The sequence below is a fragment of the Sciurus carolinensis genome, chromosome 7, assembly GCF_902686445.1.
Source record: "Sciurus carolinensis chromosome 7, mSciCar1.2, whole genome shotgun sequence".
NCBI classification, from domain to species: domain Eukaryota; kingdom Metazoa; phylum Chordata; class Mammalia; order Rodentia; family Sciuridae; genus Sciurus; species Sciurus carolinensis.
The window spans coordinates 85,398,969-85,419,508 of record NC_062219.1 but is presented as its reverse complement, the minus strand read 5'-3'; the positions used below and the strand labels follow the sequence as shown (position 1 = coordinate 85,419,508).

At 36.8% G+C, this 20,540-nt stretch overlaps 1 protein-coding gene across 7 annotated transcripts in view; it reads right to left on the bottom strand.

Moving 5' to 3' along the window:
- The window catches only part of Filip1 (filamin A interacting protein 1), a 180,933-nt gene that overhangs the window by 40,824 nt on the left and 119,569 nt on the right, over nt 1-20,540 (bottom strand). For all 7 annotated transcript variants that reach the window (XR_007109450.1, XM_047558227.1, XM_047558226.1 and 4 more), the window contains 2 exons: nt 18,479-18,652; nt 12,477-12,655 (listed from right to left, as the gene is read on the bottom strand). Coding sequence is in view for 6 of the 7 variants with exons in the window: in XM_047558227.1 (XP_047414183.1) it covers nt 12,477-12,655; nt 18,479-18,652 (353 nt within the window). In the remaining variant the exon portion in view is untranslated. The remainder of the gene's footprint in view (nt 1-12,476; nt 12,656-18,478; nt 18,653-20,540) is intronic.

Below are 20,540 nucleotides of genomic sequence, written 5' to 3'. Positions count from 1 at the left end.
AACAAAAACTCCCACTCAGCTGTGGGAAATTTTCACCTTTAAAGCAGTTGCTTTTGCAACCTGGATTCATTTGTTCTCTCTGGAATTTATATACCTTGATAATGCTTCAGTTCATTAAAAAAAAATCAATTGGAAACTTTGTTTTGCATTTTCTGACATAAAGAATATCTGTTCAGAATTGTTCAATTGCCTGGCATTATAGTTGTCTGAAGCGCAGTGATCCTATCAATGTATGGCTAGATCAGAAAACATTAAAAAAAAAAAATCTGTCACTACAAAGTATTGTTTACTCACTGCCTGTGTGTTTGTCACTTGGGTAGACTCTGAAGCTATAATTACTAACTGAAAATTTGTCTGTTAAAGTACCATTCTAGCTAGATTGTTTGCTGTTTTCTCATAATTTTCATTGTGTGTTTTTAAAAACATTTGCTTAAGTTCATTAGGGCTGAAACAGTGAAAAATAGATCTGAACTTAAATTTGCATAAGTTTACTGTATCATTCACAATCAACTTCTTTATCAAAACATGAAGTAAATCCATAGACTTTCTAAATGAGTAAGTTTGTATCTGAATTTCACTAAATGTATACAGAACTTCTATGAAAAATACATACAGTTAAATCCCTCAGTTTGTAAACTATTAGGGGGAGCTCTTCAGATGAACTGTTTTTTGTTTTTTTGTTTTTCCTTTTTCTTCCGCTTTTAAAGCAATCTGTTATCTACAGTTCTTGGGAAGAGAAAGTTATTCTCCAGATTATTCTAATAAGCCAGTCCAAACTGTGATTAATATATTATTATTTTCAAGATACAAAATGTCTTCTGTCACTTCTTTTTAATTTTATTACATTTTTTAATATAGGAAGTTATAGAAATAAATCAGTAAATTTATGACCTCAGCAAAGTTACTGTAGCAGTTTTTCTTCCAAAGGATGCTTATAGTTACTACATGTTTTACTTCTCATAAAATTTTATGTGGCTAAAAATCTCAGTATTGCTTTTTTGTAGAAAGTAAGTCATTATTGTCCAGCTACATGTTTTAAAATTATGTTTTACTTCACAAATAAAATTTTTTATTACATAGGATTTATCTATCCTTTGGAAACTTAAAAAGTAAATGCTTTATTTTCCCCTGACATAAACCAAAACTATTAGAGAATGGTTCTTCTGAAATGGTCAAAACCAGCTCAGGCCAGAGAAAAATGAAACTAAGATATGGTCAATTATTCCCCATGTTTATAAATAAATTCTTTCTAATACACATAAAAATGATTGATTCAGAATTTTATTTTTAAAATATATTTAATTTCTATATCTACTATAATCTATCTCCAGGAATTCTATCAGCTCCATTGATCTGTCTATTCATATACCAGTAACATAATATTTCAAAATATTAGCTTTTTTAAAATTTATTTTTATATATATTTTTAGTTGTTGATAGACCTTTATTTTATTCATTTATATGCTGTGCTGAGAATTGAACCCAGGTCTTCACACATGCTAGGCAAGTGCCCTACCACTGAACCACAACCCCAGCCCCACATTAGCTTTAAAATAAGTTTTTCTTTCTGGCAGGAAACTTTTCTACTGTTTTCTTTTATTTTTTAAGAATTTTAACTATTCTTACTTGTGTGGTTTATTTATTTAAAATTTTAACTATTCTGACTTGTGTGGTTTTTATATGAACTTTAGAACCACTGGATTTATTTCCCTTAATTAAAAAAGAATTTTTAGGATCATATTAAATTTGTTATCTTTATTAGGATCACATTAAGTTTATAGACGACTTTGGGGGAGACTTGACATCTTTATAATGTTGAGTCCTAGCATATAGTAAGTTTCCATTGCTCTCAGTCTTTTTCATGTCCCTAGGTAGAATTCGAGATGTTTCTTTATGAAGGTCTTTCACATTCTAAAGTTTATTACTAGATAGTTCATTTCCAAAATCGTATGTATTATTTTATTTGGAAATATGAAAACTTGATTTTTGAATATTGATTTTATGTAGATTTTTACCTTGCTACCTCACTAAATGTTTGTAGTAGATTTTCAGTTTTATTAAGTCTACCTACAATTAAATAAAAAAATAATTGCCCCCAAACAACCAGAGTTTACTTTTCCAATATTTTGCATTGTTTTCAAAATGTCTGAGTTGTGATTTAGTGAAATTTAACATAGCTGTTCTCCAAGTGTTTAGTACATGAGTGGGCAGGAGGGAATCACTATTGGGCATTATATGCTATGCCTTGTGAAAGGGACTTTTTCTATTACATTATGGCCGTAACTCTATGATACAGGTGCTCAGTTAGTCCCATTCAACAGGAGAAAAAAAAACAAGAATCAGTGAGGTCAGATAACCTATTTGAGGTCACAGATCAGTAACAGGTCAGGATTTGAATTCACAGTTATTTGGTTCCAAATGAAAAGTAGGACACTAAGAAAATGACTGTCTCTAGATTATAGATTTTGAGGAGTCTGGCATCACATAACTAGCATATCCCAGGGAAGGAGGTGACTGAAGTTCACAAGATATTTGTAAGCAGTTTCATCAGTACTCTAAAACTAGCCACAATGCCACATGACTTCTCCTCAGCTCACAGATGGATTCTTTTACTAATGAAGGGAATACTCATTGCAGGCCTCAAATTCATTTGTGAAGTACAATTATCTTAAATTTTCTGTATTTCTTATGTATGATTTCTATTATGGGGTCCCATTCCACCAGATGATAGAAACTTTATCTTAGTCAATTCTGGGTAAGCTCACGGAAGTCAGGTTTCCCTTAGTAAATTCATAGACTCTTCTGGCAAGTCAGGGTCTTCTGAGTAATTCTAGGGCTTCAGTATTTTCTGGGACCATTTGGAAGGTGGGTGGGAGATGATCTGGTAATATTTCCCCATTGACATCCTCTGAGATGCATACTGTGGTCTCTGATCTCAATGGTCAATCTGTTCAGGTTATAGATCCAAGCTGGCTTCAGGAGACCCAGACCATCCTGGTACCCTGATTTCATATTTCTAGCTTTCGAAACTATGAGAAATGAACACCTGTTGTTTACGCCACCCAACCTATAGTATAGAATTTGTTATGGCAGTTCAGCACACTAAGACACTCCTGGGCTCCACCTAGTAATCCCTTTTGTCTCAAATTTCCCACACCAAATCTCTCTGAGATTACTCTCCATTTTGCCCCTTTTCACCCCCAAAAGCTTAGAACAAAACCTTTTGTTTTTGTTTGTTTGTTTTCTTGGTGCTAGGGATTAAAACCAGGTCTTTAAGGATGCTAAGTACATGCTCTATCACTGAAATATAGGCCCAGCCCAAAGCATTCGCTTTCGGACTACCACTCCCATAGCATAGTTATCACTTGTTTCCTTGCTTTTTTCCTCTCAAGGAAGAATCTTCTCTAAATGGGAATAAAATTGGATGCTCTTGATTGCATATTCCTTCTAATGTTATACCTAGATCCTTGTTTTTGAATTCCAAAAGACAAGATCTTGACTTCTCTCTTCTCTATGTAACATCTTTCCTGTGAGGAAGTAGTTACTCCTGATTGACTGCTCAAAAGAGGACAGGTAACAGAAACTATTAGGTTAAAAGACCCAATTAATATCACTCTCCAGTAAATTTTTATAACTGAGATAAGGTAGATAATAATGTTGAAGCTATAGTAATTAGATTCTGAGGCTGTAAGGGATAGAGTCACCCAAGTTGCCTAAGATGATGAGAGTTCTTGGAAAGAATATCCCAAAAAGTGAATTAATATGGAAAATTGCCTCTACAGCCAAATAGGCCCAGGGAGAACTATTAATACTGTTCATTATTGTTACCATAAACCTTTTAAATACCAGTAACTCAACAACAGTACTAGTGATCCGATGCTCGTCAACTTCTCAGAAATTGGATGTCCACTGTAATCCTAGTCCTGCGGTAGCTATTATTGACTCTTTGAGTTTTGTGTTTTGGAGGATTTTTCCCCCCTTAGATTCTGTTGTTTTTCATTCTTTCTGTCTCATATGTCTCAAGAGTGTGCTACAATGGTTTAGTTGGTCACTATAAAACAGAGCACATTATTTGGCAAAGTTTTCATGGTGGGCACCTCATAAGCCCTAGTCTCCCCTGTTTTATACATTTGAGAAATGTTGAAACACTGAAATATTTTAATAAAATGGGTCCATCCTTTGCCCAAAAATTTCAGAGTAGTAACAATGGGTCCACAATGTAAAATGGGGTCAGTCATCATCAGGTGACTTAATATTTTCCCTGGTAGTCAAAGCATGCTCTCTCTAATCAAGCAGTCCCTGCCACTCATGCCAAGTGTGCTCAAGAGCTCGATCTGCTTCATCCTCTTACTGCCCGGTTCTAAAGGCGCTTGAGTTGGAGACCACAACTTATCCATCTAACTGGCTGTAACCACAATTTGCATGATCACATGACAAGAAGAATAAGAGCATTCTTGAAATTTCCCAGAAGAGACCTCATCAGTGAATCAGGAACTTAGGATTTCAGGGACTACCTGATAATATCCTGAATACATTCTGGATCAGAATAATTCTCTCAGTGATTGGTTCAGATGCCACCTACCACTACTGGATTCTCATGCATTATGGTTCATGTTTAAATTCAAATATCAACTGCCATTCTTGCTTCTTCTTGGACTTTTGCACAATAAGGGGGATCAAATACTAAGACTGAGATATTCTTACATGATTTGTTAAAATCTCAAATAGCAAATTGCGTTTCTTGCCCATTTTTCTTTCAAATCAACTTTATTGTGGCCAGTTTTCTCCTTCCCTGCCACCTCTTTGTATGATATCATTAGAGTTCTTCCTGGTCCAAGTCCTTTGCATTTGGTGGTGATGGTGATGTTATGGAAGTCCAAATACGTCGAATATAATTAAGCAAAATTCTCAGCCAGGTTAAGCCCTAAGATCAGGAAAATATTGTCAACATCTTTTATCTATAGTAAAATGCAATCATAGCTGACATTTATATTTAAACATAGCCTAATAGACTCTGAAGTTGAAGGTACAGTTTTCACTCAGGTTGCAACACAAGATCCTGAATTATCAAATATGATTTAACTGCATTTTTTTGGATTAAAAATTTTTAAAAAGAAAGGAAAATGCATTTGAGAACTATTTCTATAACATTAAAATAAGTTAATTCATTGTATAACCCTCGATTAATCAAAAAATTTCATTAATTGGACAGCTCATTTCACTAAGCATCCTTTTAAAAGTTATGTTAGTCTTAGATCTAAGGCTGCTGGTTCGATGACTTTGAGAATGAGGGTGCTATGAAGCTTGGGAGAAAGATCTCATCTACAGCATTTTTGTTCAGGTGGAATCTAATGAAACAGACCTCAAAGGGCATTTTTAATGGTCTCTTTCATATTCAATCCAGGGGGCACCTAGTTAAGAATGAGTGGCAACATGCTCCTACTTCCACCCTGCTGATAATATTTTGGATTTTTAAGAGGATCAACAACTCTAACCTCAAATGTCCCAACACTGAGATGCTGTTTTTTTGAGTCACTCAGATTGCCTGGTCCCTTCAAATAATATGTAACATCTCTTACACTATCTTCCAACCAACTCATCCCCACAAACATATACCTGAGCTATGCACTAAAGGTAATAGCTCATCACCTCTGAATCCTTTATTTTCATCACATTTTCCAATAGTAAGCAGAATATTCATATCACAAGAATAAGCAGAATTTTCACATCACAAGAATAAGAGGAATTGGAAGGTGGAGTTTGATCTTGTATAATCAAAATCAACTGTAAAATAAATTAAGACTAGTTTCTTGGACCTCTGAATTCTAATTCCTATCCTTCCTTAAAAATCATCCATTCCAAAAGAGCCAAAGGATCATTGTGTTAACTCCACTAGTGTGAAATGTGCAGAATCAGCAAATCCACAGAAATAAAAAGTCGATTATTGGAATCCAGGGACTGATGGGAGTGAGGGAAGAGTTTAGGAGAAAAGGGAATTAGCTGCTAATGGATATGGGGCTTCTTTTAGGAGGAAGAAAAATGTTGGAAAGTTAGATTGTATGAAGGCTGCAGAACCTTGTGAATATGCTAAAAACCATTGAATGGTACATCTAAATGATGATTTTATGTTATATGAAGCATATATCAACAAAGCTGTTTTTTAAAAATGTCATTTAAAATATCATGCATTCCAGTAGGTCATATCTCATGACCAAGTTAAGGTCTGTGAATTCAATATGCAGTCTAAGTCACTGGTCAGCTTTCTAAGTCACCTTTCTTTCATCATGCATTGAGGAAATGAGGTTCATTTTATTAAGAAGGTAAGAACTTGGAAGCAGAAAAAGTTACTTTTCAAGCCTTGACTCTGCCAATTAACTATTGGCAAGTGACCTTAGTGGAAAGATCTTAACCTCTCTATTCCCCTCTCTGCTACTGGGGATAATAATTACACATCACATAGTTTTGCAAGAATTAAACAAAATGGGAAATATGTCTAGTTTATCAGGGAGGTCAATAAAATTAACTCTGCTATTGAACAACCTTTAGCAGAGTGCTAAGCACAGAGAAGAGGTTCAGATTTTTTGCTGATATGTTCCACCCATTGATTACTTTCTGCTTGATAACACTTGGACATTTTACACAGCATCAGTAATCTTTTTCAATAGAGTGCTTCCTTGTGATCTAAGTTACAAATGAGAAAAGTCAATTTTGTCACCATGTTTTAGAGATAAGGCAACCAAATCTAAGAAACTTGAAGATATTATACCAGGAAAGGAGATGTGAATTTTTTTCTACAAAGTAGATTAAGAATATTTCTGGTTATGCAAGTGGTGTACACCTGTAAGTCCAATGGCTCTGGAGGCTGAGGTAGGAGGATTGCAAGTTCAAAGCCAGCCTCAGCAAAAGCAAGGCATTAAGCAACTCAGCGAGACCCTGTCTCTAAATAAAATACAGAATCGGGCTGAGCATGTGGCTCAGTGGTCGAGTGCCCCTGAGTTCAATTCCCGGTATTCCCCCGCAAAAAAAGACTATTTCTGAAAGGGAGACTATTAGAGAAGAAGGGAACCAGAGGCAGGGAAGAGGGAAAGATAAGGAAGAGTAATGTGGGGGTAGATGTGATCAAAGCAAATTATATGCATATAAGAATATGCCACAAGGAAACCCATTATTCTGTATAATTAATATGCACTAGTAGAAATAAAGACTATTTCTGAGCATTTCAGTCTTCTAAATCAAGTTTTCAGAAATAGTAGGTCTGACTGGTTGTTTCAACATGTAGGCAAACTAGAACACACTGTCCTATGGATCACCAGGCAAATGCCAAATACCCTTTCACACATTGACATAAAGAAAAATACCAAAACAGGACTCAAAGGCTTCCCCTGCACTCAAGCCCCTGATCCTACAGTCTGGGCTTCACAGGTTAAAGGATTTCTCTTGAGATGCTGATTTGTGCTTTTAAAGAATTAACTTATACTTGGAAGCCTTGCTGCAAGATTATATGATGATGTCATTATTTATGTAGTTCCAGCTGAGCCTATAAAATCCAAAAGTTTTACAATCTATATTTACAGTGATAGATTTAGACAGCATTCCCCCACATCATTTACACACACACACATTTCTTTACATCTCAGACTGCTTTTTGATTTAACTGTGTTTTCTCTATTTTGACATTCTTGGAGTAGCCCTAGTGAAGCTTAAGATTAAAATCACAAGTCTTGCAACTCAGTCAGGGTAAAAAGTACAACCCCTGAAGGTGATCTCATGTACTCAGAATTATACTTCAAAGATCAAATTCACTTGAAATATGAACCAAAAAGAATATAGCATTTAGACAAGATTTCTTTACCCAATCTTAATTAATACAATGAAAGACATTTTCATTTTTATTATTAACAATGCTAATTAAACCAATACATTTTTAATTTTTTTTTTTAGTTGTAGACAGACACAATACCTTTATTTTATTTATTTTTATGTGGTCCTAAGGATTGATCCCAGTGCCAAACACATACTAGGCGAGCACTCTACCATTGAGCCACAACCCCAGCCCAAACCAATCTATTTTTTTTTTATTGTAAACAAATGGGATACATGTTGTTTCTCTGTACATGGCGTAAAGGCATACCATTTGTGTAATCATAAATTTACATAGGGTAATGTTGTTTGATTCATTCTGTTATTTTTCCCTTCCCCCCACCCCTCCCACCCCTCTTTTCCCTCTATACAGTCCTTCCTTCCTCCGTTCATGCCCCCCTCCCTAACCCTAACTCTAACCCTAACACTAACCCCTCCCACCCCCCATTATGTGTCATCATCCACTTATTAGCGATATCATTCGTCCTTTGGTTTTTTTGAGATTGGTTTATCTCACTTAGCATGATATTCTCCAGTTTCATCCATTTGCCTGCAAATGCCATAATTTTATCATTCTTTATGGCTGAGTAATATTCCATTGTATATATATACCATATTTTCTTTATCCATTCATCAATTGAAGGACATCTAGGTTGGTTCCACAATCTGGCTATTGTGAACTGAGCAGCTATGAACATTGATGTGGCTGTATCTCTGTAATATACTAATTTTAAGTCCTTTGGGTATAGGCCAAGGAGTGGGATAGCTGGGTCAAATGGTGGTTCCATTCCAAGTTTTCTAAGGAGTCTCCACACTGCTTTCCAGAGTGGCTGCACTAATTTGCAGCCCCACCAGCAATGTATGAGTGTACCTTTCTCCCCACATCCTCGCCAACACCTGTTGTTGCTCCAAACCACTCTATTTTTATGTTGTTTTCTCTTTTTAATTTGGGCTGTGACTATTTGTAAATATCTGATGGTAATGACTTATGATCGCAGTCTGTTCACTTAGAATAAAGGAAGCCAAGAACAATATAGTACACATTTTAGGTATGTAATCTGTAGCAAAAGATGAGTTTAATGACTCTTGAAAAGTGAAACATAATTTCTGCATTTATTATTTTTTAGACTGTAAAAGGGTAAGGTCAGGGGCATTAACAAGTACTTTAGGGGGACTTCATTTAACTCCCCCATAAACATCATCAGCCTCACAGCATAACTATCAAAAATAAAATGCAATGTAACTAAGACACTGTATGTATGTGCCACACAAAAGCAGCTTCAAAACAAGTCCCCAGGCTGCTCCTTCTAACAGACTACTAACCTGAGGCTTCTCCCTGGACAGTCTAGAATCATTTGATTACTTCCATGCCTATATCTTCACAAAAAACATCACTCTGCCTTTTAAGATTAGGTATCATAGTTCAGATGTAACATAGAAGGGGAGCCTACACACGCAGAAAAGGAACATAAGTCATTTTTGTACAAAATACGTATTTGCACAAAAGGGCTAGACCAGTGTCCTGTACTATGTGATCTTGGTTGAGCTATGTAATTGTCTGGGCCTCAATGTTCCCAACCTGGAGACTAAGGTACTGGAAAGAGCTGGTCTCAGAACCTTTTGCAGCCTTGGAGCCTAGGATTCCTGGTTTCATCAAGTATCTGAAACTGGATTGTTAATCTACATCTCTCTCTGATGCTGTGCCTGGGTCCCTTTTTGTCATGTTTAACCATTTATTCTGGACAAAGTGAGAAACCCTGACAGAACAGGACAAGTGCAAAGAAACTTAGATGCTCCTGAGTTTGGGAGAAGTCCCCTGTTCTATGGGTGTCCCTCACCTTACCCTTCTATTGCCACATCAAAAAGCAGTGTGGAGTGGAGACAGAGACTGCGGAGTCGCACACCCAGAGGGGGAAAAGCTGATGAGTGATTAGGAGAAAGCCACTTAGGCTTATCTCAAGCTTCACTTTCTTCCTTCCTTTACTCATGCTCACAGTAGAAATAAAGGGTAATGATTCCGAAGGGAAGTCCTTGGCTCTGTTTTTGTTTGTCTGTTTCCCCTCACAAAAGGGTTCTTCGGAGAACGGGAAGGGAGCGCAAAGCAAAGATGCAAACAAAGGACTTGGGACCCACTACACAAGGACTCCCACTTGTGCTCAGAAACCCCGCTTCTTAACTAACTGCAGCCCAGCTTCCTCTGCAGGTGCCGTGGCCGGGTAGCGTCTGGGAGCGCCCCAGGCCGGTGCGCTGCGGCGCCCGCCGCGGTCCGCTCCCCCGAGACTTGGCCCACGGGAAAGCAAGCCTCGAGGTCAGCATCCTGCCAGCTCCTATAAGTAGATCTAATTATGACCGCTTACTTCAAAAAGAGGATTTAACCCAAAGCAGATTTAGCAGGGCAGTTTCCAAAGGACAGCAGGAACCCCAGGCATGACCTTTGAGAAAATCCTAAAGGCTTCGCTGCCCGGAAACTGCGAGCCAGTCAACATAAACGCCTCAGATGGCAGAGAATTTCAGAGACGCCAACCTGATATCAGGGCCCTAGTGGGGGCCTTTAATTTAGAACAAAGTGTCTGTTAGAGTGTGTCCGTGGCGTGTGCACTGGAGCTGAGTCGGTATTGAGCTGAGAAAAAACTGACACCCCATCCCCAATAAAAAGCACTAAATTAAAAGTGAACGTGTTTAGGAAGCTAAACAAGAGTCAAAGATCTCTTAGTGAATATTTGCCTAAAACGTGGAAGTTTGGGGCTGAATCCCAGTGATGCTGATCAAAGTATCAAAAGCTTGTTAAAATAAATTTTTAAGAAAAACTTACTTGGACTTTTACAACTTTCTACATAGCACTTTGTTCAGAAGAGGAGGTGGTTGTTTTGATGAAATTAACTCCATAAAAGGCAAAGAATTTTTCATCTAAAATTGACCAACATTTAAGTTAGTAAATAAATACTTCTGACATAGACTCATCCCATAATGAATATGAAAAAAAGGTGAATTGTTATGTGTCATTATTTCAGTTGCTCTTACTGTGCACACAAATACAAAAAGGAAAACAAAAAGAGAAAAAGAAACAGCTGGGATAAATAATCACTCCATCCACACACCTCAATTTAACCAACTCTGTAAGTGAACTGGTGCCACCTCAGACTTTATTTTAGGTGGGCAACTATGGAAAAGACAGACATCTAGTTTACAAAGTGACCAAAAATAATTCACACAGGTGCTCTTTAACAGTATTTAACTTCAAATATTTTTTAAAAGCCAATATCAAACAAGTTCCTACATTTTTACCTGACCACACAGGATATCTAACCAGATTATTGTATATGTAATTAATATTATCTTTTTTGTAATTAATGTTGTAATTAATATTGTGTTGTTTGCCATAGGGTTGGAAACTTCTCAGATATTGAGGTGGTGGAGTTTATTCTCACTGGTTACACCAAAATGTCAAATCAAATCATCAATTTGTTCAAACACTTAGTAAATCTTACAGGAGCTTAAGGCAAGCCCAAAAATATCTTAAATAAGGGATATAAAATGTAACACTTCAGTCATTGTTCTCTTTTCCATTTCACTTTCCCCAAGGGATGTGCCCAATCCAATAAGTAAATGTTACCAATAATTTTTTTAAAAAACTTAAACACAACATGCTCTGCTTTATTCTTTATTTACTCTGTGATAGCTTTTTCTGGTATGTAAAGTATTCTGCAAAAAACAAATCTTTCCTTATACCTAAATAATAGAGCTGGAATAGAAGAAGCTGTTCTCTAGTGGTTCTCAATTTGCAAGCTCTCAACACAGATGCAAGCATGCTTGATAACTAATACTTTGGGATTCCATGTTGTTGATTTCAAAAATGGTGGAAGTCACAGACATAACAAGTCAGCTGAGGAAAGGGAGAAGATAAAAGATGATAGAGAAGACTTGATTACAAAGGTTTTCAGTTTGGAATCTCTGCTTCATATGTGTCAATTTCTGGTTTAAGAAAACTAAATGCCTTACAAGAACAGTCATGGAAACTCCACACACTAATTTTTTTTGTTTGTTTGGTTGGTTTTGTTATTTAACATAAAGTCTTTAAAAGTATGAAACCATTAGAAAGTTAAGCAGAGTTCTAATCATTAAGTAATTTATATACATCCAAATATTAAGATTTTCTACACTAGTATTAAGAATGAACAGGATTCAAGATGGTTAGGTTCAAGAATTTGCCTTTCTGAAAAATGAATTAACACCAAAGAGAAAAAGAGTATTTTTTTTCAAGAGGAGGCAATTTATAGGAAGGCTTTTCAAATAGAGCTACTTCATTGACCAAGCTCAAATATAAGCTCGCTGGGTTTCTTTCCAGCTTTATGGTTTTCAAGGGTTTTAGCATCCTTGTGAGAAGGTGGCACCCTATTTTCATGCACCCCCAAACATGTTCATGAAAACTGTCTCACTCTCTACGGTTATAAGCCATTCAGAAATTGGAATTTAGAAACTCGTTTGCTATGACTGAGGTTGGGTACCAAGGCACCCATCCATAGTGCCACTATTTGGAAGCCTGACCTCTGAAGGGAGGGGCAGAATGCAAGGGCGGCCGGCCTCCAGATGTGACTGGCGGCACACGTGCACATTACCTCTCCCGCTCCTGCTCCAGCAAGTTGGTGAAATCGTCGCTTTTGTTCATGTAGTCAGTGTGTTTGTGCTTCTCGTTCTCTAACTCGTACACAGTACGCCTGTGACACTTCTCTGCCAGCAGCAGCTGCTCTAGCATGCGCCGGTAGGTTTCTTTCTGCTTTTCCTCAAGTCTGTCCAGCTGAGTAGGCAAAGGTGGGAAAGAGCTTAATATTTTATTTCACTTGCATTTGACTCATACATTGGTCTAGTGACTTATTACCTAAAGGGGAAAACATCAAATGTGATATTCTCTGCCATTTCCCCAATCCCATCATTTTCTCTCTGTCAACGGGCTTCATCAACTAGCCATGATAATGCTGCATTTTAACTTCTGTCCTTCCGATCCTTTTTCTGTAAATACATGTATGGTCCCTAAATTTGTAGGAGAATGGACTCTTCCAATTTTGATGAGATGGCCCAAATCCTGTACTTGCAAAAAAAGGTGGGTAACATCCTTCCTGATCTCAGAAAAATTAACGTCTCAGCATGCACAAGTACCAAACTTCTCCTCTGAGAAGTAATTATCATTGTCACAATCTTATTTTAAGGCTTGCAGCTATATGTATTCTAGGAAAAGTATATTAAGGATCCAAAGTCGTCTTATTTTAAGAGATGCTAAATAAAAGGAGGATTTTAGAACCTGTAGAGAGTACATAGCTCTAAAACCATTTTTTTTTTTTTGCAATTTAATGCTTATTTACTGGAAAGAACAGATATGATTATTTGAATATATAGTTTTCATTATGTATCATTTAATCATTTAAGATATATATCACATTACAGAGAAAGTATTAATAATGATTCTTCTCATTCGTATGTAATCATCATTTTAAGATTAGCTCAAAATAAAAGCAGTCTTAAATATTATTATAGTGTTTTTTTTTTCCTTTTTCTCTGGACAGAGTATAAGATCTTTAAAGAATCATGTCTTGATCATCTTTTTAGTCTCTAGTGCCTAGAACAATGTCTAGAACAAATTAGGTGTTCAGTAAATGCTTAAATCTTATAATATTGATATTTTCCTATTATACTTACTATTCCCCCCTCTGTTTTTGTTTGGTACTGGAAATTAAACCCAGGGGCACTTTACCACTAAGATACATCCCCAGTCTTTTTTATTTTTTATTTAGAGACAAAGCCTTGCTAAGTTGCTGAGGCTGGCCTCAAACTAGTGATCCTCCTGCTCAGCCTCCTGAGTCTGGGATTACAGGCATGTGTTACTGTGCCCAGCTTGCTCTCTCTTAAACTCTTTATAGATCAGGATTTCTGAAGGTTGGCACTGCTGAGGCTAGATCATTTATTGTGGGGCTGTGCACTGAGGGTGTTTAATAGCAACTCCACTATGCGATGTCCTGTGCATTAGAAGATGTTTAGCAGCATCTTTGGCCTTCCCACTAGTTGCTAGTAGCACCATCTCCAGTTGTAATGACCAAACTACATTGTCAACTGTCTCCTGGAAGGAGAAATCCATTAGCTTACTACACCCCAGTTAAAACAAGTGATCTAGTTAAAATCCATTCTCAGTCTTAAAATCAACACCCTAAAACCCAGTATCTCCACAGGATATCAATGTCAGAGTTGTTCTTTGGTAGTTTTCTGTTTGCCCTTAAGTTATAAGAAGGATTTGTGATTCTTTTTGCACTTTCATGATGTATCTACTGTAAATGGATCCTTTCTTGGGCCCAAAATTAAAAAAGAGGCTTCCCCTATCATCCTTAGTAACTTTTTTCCAGATCTTCACAACTTTAGCTTAGGAGCAAGTGACCCAATGGAGACTGGTGGAGAAGTCACGTTAACTGGTAGCTGATAAATATAAGATCAGTAGCATTTGGCAAATTACACTTTTATATCTTCTGACAAATTTTTGTAGCCTTAAATGGACAGTCTATACAATTGGAATAGCTCTTGTTGACAAACTATTCTAAGAACTCTCCCAACTTTCTACAAAGTGTTTCTCATCATATTTCATAGAATTTTTCAAGCACTGCTGAAATATCATCATCATCAGAAATCTGGAAGAAGGACTGGGATGTGGCTCAGTGGTAGAGTGTTTTCCCTGCATGTGCAAGACCCCGGGCATGACCCTCAGCAACATGTACACACAATGTGGAGGGAATGACTTGTTCTTCTTTTTGATCCTTTTTATCATAAAATAGGACTCTCCATCTTTGAATATGAAGAACAGCTTCTACCAATTTTTTTATACCCTCTGCCACTACTTCCTAAGGAAGGAGGAGTGACTTATTTGAAGATTATATCTGGAATAGGGTACTGGGCATGTGCAGCTCAATCTTTCATCTATTTTTCATTCAGCCTGCCATAGGATGATATGACATGCTCTGAAGGCTCCAACTTTCCCCTAGGATCTCTCAATCCATTCAAGGAAACATGGAGAGGAAGATGGTGGCATTATTAATTGGATGGTTGACAGAGAAATCCAAAGAGACAGTGATTACATGGACATCTGGGGAAAAAAATAGCACATGGAAATATCAAGTGTTCAGGAGCAGCCTTACTTAGTTTCAACACATTCTGTCCATGTGGGCCTTTGAGACTGGTTGTTCACAGTAGCTTTAGTCCAAGGCTAGGCCACTGGAATAGGTTGCTGGGATCTCTGTGAATAATGCTCACTTGGCCCACATTAGCACAGCTTGACCCCACCTTTAGTATACCATCAGGAAAACAGTCTTTTTGTCTCCTAATGCATAGTTTCTGGGGAATTGGGTTGCATAGTGGGTTTTTTAGGCAGAACTGTGGACCCAGACTTTAGACTTCAAAACCACAAATGCTTCTGCTTCATAGCATTAGTGTGAGGATTTAGCTTTTAATTTTAAATTCCACATGTAAGAACTTAACATAGGTAGCAATACAGCATCTGTGCCAGATGCTATTTCTTTTTATTTTGTCTGAAAATACATCAAACTCCTAAGAGAGAACTGGAGGTAGCCTGTTCTCTTGGCTGTATATGAAAACAAACTCCCATAACTATAGACCCTATAGATTCATGAGTCATATGTACCATGTACCTGGATTTTGGTTTTCAGGATCCAAGCTATAGCTCAGTCTAGAGGAATGGTTTTGATTAATTGAACAGCGAAAGTGCAATGGGCACCTATTATTTTGGAAATACAGCTTCCACTTGGACAGAGGTGGAAGGAAAATTGAATGAGATCATCATATGACCAAAGGCCAAAATTTACTAAGCAAAGAGTGTACCTGGAAGTCTTTTTCTAATGAATCAAATTGGCAGATTAATGCAAAGTCTTGAGATGGGGAAAAATTTCAGTATGTTTTAGATAAAAGGGTCTTTGTTCAGGAAATGTTTTCAACTGTTACCTGAAGAGGACAAACTAGAGATGTTGTAAGGAATTCAGAAAGAGAGAAATCAACTTAAAAGGAAATACAAGATTTTAAAGATCAAATCAGATTTATACAAAGGGGAAATGTATCTAAGTGCTCTCAAAGATAGAGCCATAAAAAAAGATCCTAGAGCTGGGAACTTTCTTATAAAAGTTTGTGAGTGTGAAATTGGTATGATAATAATTGTATGTGTCCTAATAAACTCTTGGATTCCTTGGAAAAAATAGAATATAGAGACTTCAGGATATATTTATGTAGCTTTGAAAATGCCAAGACCAAGACATTTTACTGAAAAGGAAAGTAAAAACAATTAATTTATATCTTTCTGGCTGCGATTGAGCAGAACAAGAAATTAAAAGGAAAGAAACCAAAACCTTAATTTTTCTTGGAATTTTGACTCAAGAGAATTATGAATTTTAATGTTCCAGACTTTGATTTATAAGGAAGTTCAGGGAGATTTAATATTTCTATTTAATTTCTCCCCAGATATTTGGCAGGCAAAAGAGATCCACTGCATTGTGTTCACACTTAGCCTCCAATGAATTCAATTGGATAATCTAGCTGGGTCTAATTTGGTATGCAAATTACAGTGAGAAGTGATTTTATCTTATTTATTATTATTATTATTTTAAATATTTTTGGCTTGCGATGCAACAAAGCATCTAGGAACAAAAGCTAGACTACCCGATTGTGGTCCCAGGAAACTAATGAAACAGTGATACATTGGAGCTCGTGTTTGGAAGAAAGATTCCTCCTGTTCCTGGATAATAAGAACTTGATTGTTAATACTAAAGGATTAAGAGATCAAAAGTCTATACGTAGTGAAAAAGAAAAACAAAACAAAACACTTTTCCTTCTGGCATTCTATTTCTCTCACAAAGCAGGACTTCATTTGTTAGTACTAGGAAGAGTAATTTCATCTTCCTTTCTCTCTACCTCCTTACTCACTTCTCCCCAAAAGAGGAATGACTCTCAGATTGCTGAGAGGAGAAAAGAACAAAGAAGCATGCCCAGCATAGCCAGCTCCAGGACAAATCACAGGCTGGTTGTTTTTGCTCTGCTGCTCTGTCCAGAGGAAGGAATGTTGAGGTCAGGCCTACTTTCTGAAGGTAGATCTGAAACTCCTCCCTTTGTGTACTGTCCAAAGAACTCAGTGGATTGGAGGCAGTGATTCTGCAGGTGTCTGCCCTGGAGACCTATCTCTCCTTGTGTGGGCATTCAAAGCTCTTGGTAGAAAAAAATTAGGAAGCTCAAATGAGACCATTTATCCAAGCTGAATTATCCTATCCAAGTTACTATTATTATAAAATCAATGTATGTTTTTGACCTCTATGTGTCTTTTCCTCCCCAAATCCCTCTATGTTTGGAATCAAGGGAGCAATTATCTTCCTCAAATCCTAGCAAATACTAATGGCTAATGTTTTTCTGAGTACCTAGTACTGTGTCAGATGCTGTGCTAAGAGCTTCATATGTGTTGCTTTGTTTAATCTTCACATCTCTATGAGGTGTGCACTGTGGTTTCTCCCACTTCACAGATAAAGACCCTGAGACTTAAAGAGCATGTGACCTGTAGGTAAGGCCATACACAGTTAGTAAAGGTGCATCTAGAACATGGAAGTGGATCCAACTTGTTCACTGTATTTCATCACATAATCATCTCTTAACATTTCAGGAAAAGTTGAGAATAGAGCTTCAAGTTACCCTTATTGAATAAATTAGAAAATTATGAAGCGTCATTCTGTTTTGAATACTGTCTAAAGAATATGTTGTCTCTTAGATCTGTCAAACTGAGCTGCTCTGAAAACTTGATAAAAGTCAAAGTTAACTTTATAATAAGTTGCTTTAGACTTTCAATTTCTGTGTTTTTTTCCATTCATTATACTAATTGCATAGCTATTAATTTTTCACATGAATTTTCAGGAGTCAGTGTGACTAGATCCATAAACTGCTACCCTAATTTGGCATCAAACTTCTACTACAATGTGAAAGTATTTTTTTAAAAATATTGTATCACAGATAATTAGTAATGGGCAGTTCATAGTTCCTAACACAATCTTATATAAAAATGATTAATATATCCCTACAGATTTATTTAATCTTAAAGAATTGTTCTAAGAATTTTATTGGGAATTTGCCTCAATCATTGTATTTTATCTACTCACATAAGACCTTTTCAATTATAACAGTCTTTAAGATACAAAAAACCCACTGATTTTATAACCATAAATATTAATAATAAAATCGATTTAATTTTATATTACCAACTTGATAATAATCCTGACAACTCAACGTTAAAACTGACAACCATTTCAAATTTTTATACACAAATTTCTTAGAGAATTAAAACAATAATAAAAGCATGTAACTATTAAAATCACATGGAAAGTGTATTTCAAACTTTTAAGCATATTTAAGTAAAAGCTTCTGAAATTCTTATCACTGAAGCCACCAACTACAACCTTGAATTAATTATACTTTAATTCTACATCAGTGTACTATAAAAATTTTCCCATTGAAAGAAAATGTTCAAGTATATAAATAGAAGAATGGGAAGATATGTCTTTGAGGTTTCCTTCTAGGGGACTTAGTATCATATTTTTACCTCTGAGATGGGTTTCTCATAGACATCTTCTCCTATGGACTTCTCCTGAGCAAGGATGGCATCTCGGTGCAGAATCCGAAGCACTTTCTCTGGTTCTGCAGATCCATAGTGAGCCTCCAGAACCTCAGGCTTGGTTTTCTCTGTCTTCAACATATGGATCACATCTTCTCTGGCCTGTGGCAGAAAGTACAGCAAGGTCAGATGGTTGACAATGTAAATCATATAATGGGCTCACAAAATTAACTTGGAGCTTATTGAATACATTCCCACCTCTTCAGGGTTATTGGCAAATTTGCTGGTATTCTGTTCTTTTTTTTTAACCAAGAGCAGATTGGCAAGCAGATACTCTGCTTCAGGTTGCTAGGAAGCAGGCAAGCAGAGAGAGGGTTTGTGCTAATATTAACTACATAAAAATTGCTTGATTTAAGTAGCAATTATTTGAGAGAAGAGGCAGGGGAAGGCTGGTCTTGGTATACCTAACTAGTTTCAGTGCATATGAGGTCAAAGACAAGCTAAAATTTTCTAGGTTTCTATTTATGCTCTCGACGCAGTATTCAAATCCAGTTTAAGGTAAACCCCTGCTCTCTTCATGTTAATTATAGCTAACTCTAACTCCATGTGTAATTAACAAACAAACTTTATTAGTGTCTTCCTCTTCCTCAACAAGAATACCTCTTGCACAGAAACACATGGTTGAGTATTCACACCACACTGGGCTGGGTTTTTCCATCTAATGCATTCATGCTGAAAGTGAAATTTTACTCTTTGAACATCCAAACTGCCTGCAGATGGATCAGGTTGGTAGGGTCATGGTTGTTCTTTTGGTTTCTTAGCACGACTTTAACTGAAGCTTTCGAGAAAACCATGTAATTGTAGGTTTTATATGATATTATCTTTGGTCCCCATCCTATAATGCAAATGCATCTGGATATATTTTGTACTGGTTAGCTGGGATGATATTGCTAATGGTAATGTAACTGACATTTGCTGAAGGTACTCCCATCCAGGCATATCCTTGGAACTGTTTTTCCAGTAATGGTGATGGGTAAGTATCTGACTTCATTCCAACTTTTACTAAAGAACAAACTGGTTGGGAAGAGAGTTTCAGTCTGTGACAATGGATTAGAGTTCCCTGTGTTGATGCTAACTATGGATTTGAAACTTTAAACCTGGATCATTATAATGGTTGTCTAAACAAGAGAACTGACTAGTCAACCACGAATACTGTGTTTACAATATGACTATCACAAGTTGGTCTTTCTTGAGGTTCCCCACTTTATTGCATTGTCAGTCTCCAAATTAATCTAATTACGATGGTTAAAGACTTATTGCTGAGACATCAGTGAAACAGGATTTGCAATTTTTCAGTGTCTCTACCACATATGTGTGTGTGTTCATTTTAAGACCAAAAAAAAAAAAAAAATTACTTTTGAGGAACCTAGTGATTGGGAACATTAAACAAAGTCAGGCTAGCCTGTACAGTGTCTTTATGCAAATTAAATTAGAACAAAGGTGGCTGCTTCAAAGAAGGTATGGCTCTGAATCAGAGTGAATCTTATGCAGCTCACCTAGTGAGTGAGAGAAGAGTGGGCTGAGTTTCAGCTACTCATCTCCTTTGCCAGGTACTCTTGTGCAAGGCAGAATTCTATATCTGTATGAAGTGGCCCTATTCTGAAGGATCCTCCAGGTACATAACTTGTTACTAGTCTTCAGGAAGGAAGTGCTCCTACATTCATCTCACAGGTGAACACAAAGCATCTTCTAAAGTAATAGTTCTCCAAGCTGACTGTATGGGAATCACCTGGGAACTTTAAAAAAATCTCAATGCCCAGGTCATCCCAGACCAATTACATTCCAATCTCTGGTAGAAGGACTTGTGCATCAGTTCACTTTAAAGCTCCTAGGTGATGCCAGGGTTGAGAGTACTGTCTCACACTGCTATGGTTTGGATATAGTTTGAGTGTGTCTCCTAAGGGTTGTGTGCTGGAAGCTTGTTCCCCAGTATGGTGATATGAGAAGTACTGGAACTTTGAAGTGGTGGAGCCTAGTGGAAGGTAAACAT